General features: G+C 35.8%; 1 protein-coding gene across 1 annotated transcript; it reads right to left on the reverse strand.

Moving 5' to 3' along the window:
- Positions 1-988: 988 nt before the first annotated feature.
- Positions 989-5,841, reverse strand: LOC130905665 (growth arrest-specific protein 1-like). Its single transcript, XM_057819254.1, has one exon. It carries the CDS (start codon positions 5,729-5,731, stop codon positions 4,979-4,981), a length of 753 nt encoding a protein of 250 aa, XP_057675237.1. The 5' UTR covers positions 5,732-5,841; the 3' UTR covers positions 989-4,978.
- Positions 5,842-6,826: the final 985 nt, after the last annotated feature.

Consider the following 6,826-nt stretch of genomic DNA (forward strand, 5'->3'; position numbering starts at 1 on the left):
AAAAAAAAAAGTTGCTTCAATCAAAATATATATTCTCAACCAAACAAAAGTCGCTTCAATCAAAAAAAAGTGTTTGAATGCAAAAATAAATTTTATACTCCAAAAACTAAAACAATGCATGTGAAAGCATTTTTTTGATAGAAGTCTTTTATTTTTTTATTGAAGCAACTTTTGATTGAAGTAATGTTGATTTGTGTTTGGGCCACATTTTAGCTAGTACATTTTTCTCTTTATTATTCAATCAAAAAATAAGTTGCTTCAAAAAAATCTAGATTTTCTCCAAAAACAAAAAAAAGAAAGTCACTTCAATCAAAAAAAGATAAATTTCAATCATAGAAAAAAAGTTTTTGAATGCGAAAAAAGATTTGAGATTGAAAAATTTGCATTTGAACACTTAATTTTTCATTGAAAAAGTTTTCTTTGATTGAAGCAATCATTTTTGTGTTTGGGCCATATTATGATTAGGACATTTGTGTCTAAATCATTCAATCCCCCGAAAAGTTGCTTCAATCCAAAAAAAAAAAAAAAAAAATTCAATCAAAGAAAAAAATTCTATTTAAAAATGTTTCTTTTTCTCTAATATATATTACATTATACATTTTATTAACTATATTATATTACATGCAATGACACTTTTCGGCCACCAGGGGCCCCCTTAAAATCCGCTTATGTAATACGTCCGCTTCATTTCAACTGGGAGGCGTTAAAATGAATTGGACATCTATTGTCATCAATGGCAGCCAAAGAGTTAAAATATGTGAGGTCCCAAAACAAAAACAAAAAAAAATTCCAAGAGTAAAATACACACTTATGTAAATTTACGTATTTATTTCTATTGTTTTTTTTTTGTTTGTTTGTTTGTTTTTTTTAAGTTTACGTAGTTAGTTTAGTTTAATTTGTTTTTTATCTTATTTTGACTTTTACTTTGCATTTATTACTCATGGCTTTTTTTTTTTTTTTTTTTTTTTAATGTTTGCGTTATATATTCACCTTTATATATTTTTTATTTTACTTTTCATACTTTAAACAATTAATGAAAAACACTAATGTGCTAAAAACAATTTTGGGGATTTCTCAAAAAAACTCCCCCATTCCTAAACTCTCTTCCCAAAAGGCTTACGAGGGTCCTGAGTGAATGAAGTGCCTTTCATTGTGCAACCACACCATTGTGTGTTAAGTACGAACCATAATGGACACGCCACTCAAGAACTCAATGGACAGGCTGTCCATCTTGAGAAAAAAAAGCCTCTCACATGCATAAAAGAACTTCTCATGCTCACCAGAAAAAACTCTCACATGGAACAAAAACTGGCCCAAACCTATAACCAAACTATGAAAACTTTTTGGTCGGCCAAAAAGGGTCTCAGCCTTCAAGATAAAGCTAGGTCATCAAAAAATCTCCTATATTCCCGCCAAAAACATTTTAGAATCACCTAAAACCTATAATTCTTTTCCAAACAAAAAAACCTCTCACATGAAACAAAAAATGCAAAATAACTCAAACTGACCAAACAAAACTAAGGAAAAAAACATATAAAAACTTTTAGGTTGTCCAAAAACTGCCTCAGCTGTCAAAAACTATTTCACACAGAGCACTAAAACAACTCTCACAGAAAACTATCAACAAACTAAAACTCACTCACCCAAAAACATCTCAAAACAAACATTTTAGAGTCACCCAAAACCTTTTTAATGAACAAAAAAAGAAGCTTTTACACTCATCAACTCTCACAAGCATACAAAAAAACACACATACGTACAAAAAATATCTGTCATTAATACTTGCTGTCACTCCCAAAAACTTACTGGGAAATCATTTCACACAAACAAAAAATAATCAGAATCACAAAAATCAAACAAAAACCTTGGAAAAGAAATCAAAAACCTCTCTCTCAAAATCTCACTAGTTAACCCATCTATTCAAAATAGAGGTCGACGATTTTGAAAGCCGATATTTGAGGCAAATATACTTTTTTTTGGGTTTTTTTTTTTTTTGTAAAAGCACATCGATTATGAAAGGCATTTTTTTAAATTGCTTCAACAGCTTCAAATTTACAATGACCTAAGACTTAAGGGATTAGTCTAGTGTTACCAAACCAACAAACGCCGAACCACCTGGATGTCACGAGATATAAACAAGTGAGAGTTTAAAAGGATTCTCACCATGCTAAAGCTAATTTAGAGTGGAAGGATCTCTCAGTAAGCACCTAAAAGGCTAAACCAACATTGCATATTCTCTCATGTAAGATTAAAAGAAAATCTTATAATATTTACCAAACAGGCAAGCCTGAAGCTTCCTGTGGCAGCCTGCCTTCAAGCTGCTGCAGGGTCCTTACGGGGTCCTACCATCATTCAGCTGCGGCCATAGTTGCCCACACGGATGCCTGATCAAAATCCTCTTTTATCAGCTTTTTGCTTGTTTGTTTGTTTTGTTCATCGGCCGATGGCTGGTATTGGAAAAAAGTCCATATATCGGACCGATATATCAATCATTGTCTATTTTTTTATTTTAAAAGTTATCACTAGCTTAATTCATTCACTGCCAGCCCAGGTTACACGTTTGTATTATGGTGGTCAGTCAAAAATGATTGAAAATTAAAAATTGATATTAAAAACAAATATTGATGGTAATAGACATCCAATCCAGCCCCTCCTAGTTAACATGGATTGGATGTTTTCGGCATGCTAAAGCTAATTTAGAGTGTACGGATCACTCAGTAAAGGGGGTAACATGCATGGTTGCTTTGCTTTCCTTTGTCAATCCAGCTCCTCCCAGTTATTAACATGGATTGGATGTTTATTACCGTCAATGGCAACCAAAGAGTTAAGCTATGTGAGGTCCATTCACGAAACAACTAAATAAAATTCCCAAAGCAAAATACTCACAGGCCACACTTATTTGAATGTATGTCTTTATCCTTATTCTTTTTTCAATTTATTACAATTTATTGAAGGTTGCCAGCCACCAAGGTAAATTGGATTGGTCTTCCATCACCGTCAATGGCAGTGAAACATGATCACTTAATTCAAGCCATTGAAAAAATGTGATGTTAACATAGGCGGATTTTGACTTCTGGGGCAGGGGGCACAATATGTTGATGACCCCAAAACGCAGTGTCAGCAATAAAATTAACTTACAAGAATATTTAATGTAATAAGTTGACAATGAGCGTTTTTTGTTTCCCATCATTCTTGAGGGGGATTCTAAATCAGGCTGCTTAGGCAAATACTTTTAGCCAAAATTGTCATCCGTTGAATTTGGTATGCCCACCGGTGTCGTGCCAATGTAGTTACCCTAGTCAAAAAGTGTATCCCCTGGGCGGAGCCATATGGAGGTAGATTTGGGTCTTTATTATTCAATCAAAAAAATTTTTGCCTCAACTAAAGATTAAAAAGAAGTTGCTTCAATCAAAATATATATTTTCAACCGGGAAAAAAATTCGCTTCAATCCAAAAAAAAAAAATGTGTTTGAATGCAAAAATAAATGTGAAACTCAAAAAACTCAAAGAAATGCATGTGAAAGCTATTTTTCTTTAATTAATTTTTTTTTTCTTTTTTTTTTAACTTAAGTATAGTTTTTTTTGATTGAAGTAATGTTGATTTGTGTTTGGGCCACATTTTGGCAAGGACATTTTTCTCTTTATTATTCTATCAAAAAATAAGTTGCTTCAAAAAATATAGATTTGCAAAAAGAAAAATCACTTCAATCAAAAAAAGAACATTTTCAATCATAGAAAAAAGTTTTTGAATGCTAAAAAATATTTGAGATTGAAAATTTTGCATTTGAACACTTCATTTTTCATTGAAAAGATTTCTTTAATTGAAACAATCCTATTTGTGTTTGGGCCATATAAGGATTGGGACATTTGTGTCTAAATCATTCAATCCCCCCAAAAAGTTGCTTCAATCAAAAAAAAAATTTTTTTTGAATCCATCAAAGAAAAAAATCATTTAAAAAAATATTTTTTTCTTTAATATATATATTAGGGCTGTCAAACAATTAAAATTTTTAATCGAGTTAATTACAGCTTAAAAATTAATTAATCGCAATTCAAACCATCTATAAAATATGCCATATTTTTCTGTAAAGTATTGTTGGAATGGAATAATAAGACACAAGATGGATATATACATTCAACATACGGTACATAAGGACTGTATTTGTTTATTATAACAATAAATCAACAAGATGGCATTAACATTATTAACATTCTGTTCAAGCGATCCATGGATAGAAAGACTTGTAGTTCTTAAAAGATAATGTTAGTACAAGTTATACAAATTTTATATTAAAACCCCTCTTAATGTTTTTGTTTTAATAAAATTTGTAAAATTTTCAATCAAAAAATAAACTAGTAGCCCGCCATTGTTGCTGTCAATAATTACTTACAAAATGCTCATGGGTGCTTAAGCCTATAAAATCAGTCTCACCCAAGCGCCAGCAGAGGGCGGCAAAACTCCATAAAACACAACAAGTGGGCATTTCACTGTACTGTCATTTAAATCTGTCTGAGCGGGGCATGTGCGTTAATTGCGTCAAATATTTTGACATGATTAATTTTAAAAATTAATTACCGCCCGTTAACGCAATAATTTTGACAGCCCTAATATATATATATGTATATTTAAATTATTTGCGAAGCAAATGACTGTCTAAGGTGCTCGAAAAATAATTTCGACCCATTATTAAAACTGTTTTTTTTTTTTGTTTCATTTCATTCATTTTTGTTGCAGTTTTATTGCTTTACAACTTATATACTGTATATAGGAAAGTCAATTACATGCAATGACACTTTTCGGCCACCAGGGGGCCCTGGCCCCCCTGGCCTCCCCTTAAAATCCGCTTATGGATGTTAAGTTTTTAAAATGAGAAAAAAATAGCTTCATCATCCCTCGTCTTTCGCGGAAAATAGTAATTCACGATATTTTTGTACAGTATTTGGGGATGACCCTGCGCTATTCGCATCTGCGTTGGTTTTATAGGAAAACGACGACGGTTAAAAGTAACAAGTTGACGAGCGCGTTCTGGAAGCGCGCAGACGCGCCCGATGTGCCCACTCGCAGTTGGTGATGATCCTCCTCGTCATTCTCCGCGTCGTCCTCCTCTGTGTCTGAGAATCCGCTGCCGTCAAACTCCTCGTTGCAAAAAGTGTTCATGCTGATTTTAATGTACTCGCAAATGTTCCTCTCCGCGCCGTCACACACGCACGTCTCCAGCCGCCTCGCAGCGGGTATGTCACGCATCCGCGCTATGACAGCGCGGCACTCGGCCGAGCACCGCCGCCCGCCGCCAAACAGCCGCCGGCAGTGGAACAGGTAGTCCCGGGTGGCGGCACCGCACGCCGGCTCCTCCTCGCAGCGACGCCGCGCGTCCGTGCAGCCCATCCGGGCTCGCGTCCGAGGTACGCACGGCTCTATCGCCCGTTTGGTCCGGGCGCACTGGGGGTCCAGCGCGCAGTCGCAGTCCTCGAGGGCCGGCCCGCTAAGGGTCAGGTTGAGTTGGATCAAGGACGACACGCAGTGGCTGGGGCATCTCCGACGCTCCCCGCTCAAAACCAGCGCGCACGCGTGGGCGTATTGCTCGTAGGCGTAGAGGCAATCCGGCTCGCTGTGGCACTGCAGGATGGCCTTCCAGCACACCTGTCGGGGGTTTAGATTGTGGTTCCGGGCGCAAATGCAAAACCCGAGTATGAGAACGAAGACGTCGCATGTCCACGCGGCTGTCCTCATGTTCCTTTACGTCAAGCACCGATTTCCAAACGAGCTGAAAATCTCTCGGTTCCCCGGCGTGTTCATCATCATCCTCCCCGCTGTTCTCGTTCCACGCGCTGACTTGGGCCGATTGCGTGCGTCTGCGAGTGTATGTGCGCAACTTTTACGGCAACACTCCTGCACTCAGATTGGACCTCAACGATCAGACGTCACGGTGGGCGTTGCACAAACTTTGTGCAGCAATCAGCAGTGCTTTACTAACTGCCAAGTGGGTGAAAGTGGCTAGAATTTCTTGACGGAACTCCCCGACGTGAAGGTCGCCACTGAGCTAGAAATTTTGGTAATTTATTTATTTTCATTTTCATTTTTTTTTTTTTTTCATCAAACCTCCTAAAACTACTAATATGCAGATAAAAATGTTTTGGCACAGTTATTTCAATAGCACATACAAAAACTGATTTTCACTCAAAATTGTATTTTTTCAATGATTTGCAAAATAAAAGTTAACAAAAACAGCAATAACGGCTACCTCTATCTCCTAATTTTTATTTTTCCTCATTTCCTCAAATCTCAATTTTAACTATACTTAAGAACAAAGGATGTATATTAAAATTGAAGTTAATGTAAACATTTTAACTTTTTTTTTTTTTTTTTTTTAAATAATAAAGATAGGGTTTAGTAACAAACATTCAGAAAAATAAGTACAAATGACTTATATTATGCAGAGTGAAATAGAATATATTTTGAAGATCGCGCAAACATTGATTTTAATTTTTAAATCATAAGGAAATGAATAAGTAGCCTAACATAAATGAATATAAGTCCAAAGTGCACATTGACATCTAAGATGTTCTGCACCTCCCCATCAGAGCAAATAAAACTAAATATGATAAATAAGCCTCCTAAACTCTTTCCTTGCTCTTAAAGATTTCATCCATTTTCTGTTGCATTGCCCTTTTTTTGTCGCATCAATTCAACATTTTTTGTTGTTGTTGCTGTTCCAGAAAACATGCATATTTGAACCAATCAGAGCTAACTATCTCTGCTGATCACATGTCAGTATGTCAGTCAATTGAACGGATAAATGAGTCCAGACGTTTTGCTTTGCTGCGT

Source organism: Corythoichthys intestinalis, chromosome 17 (genome assembly GCF_030265065.1).
Source record: "Corythoichthys intestinalis isolate RoL2023-P3 chromosome 17, ASM3026506v1, whole genome shotgun sequence".
In the NCBI taxonomy this organism is placed as follows: domain Eukaryota; kingdom Metazoa; phylum Chordata; class Actinopteri; order Syngnathiformes; family Syngnathidae; genus Corythoichthys; species Corythoichthys intestinalis.

Bases quoted from the DNA above. Each gene is read 5' to 3' on its own strand.
- LOC130905665 (XM_057819254.1), bottom strand. From the start codon at position 5,731: ATGAGGACAGCCGCGTGGACATGCGACGTCTTCGTTCTCATACTCGGG.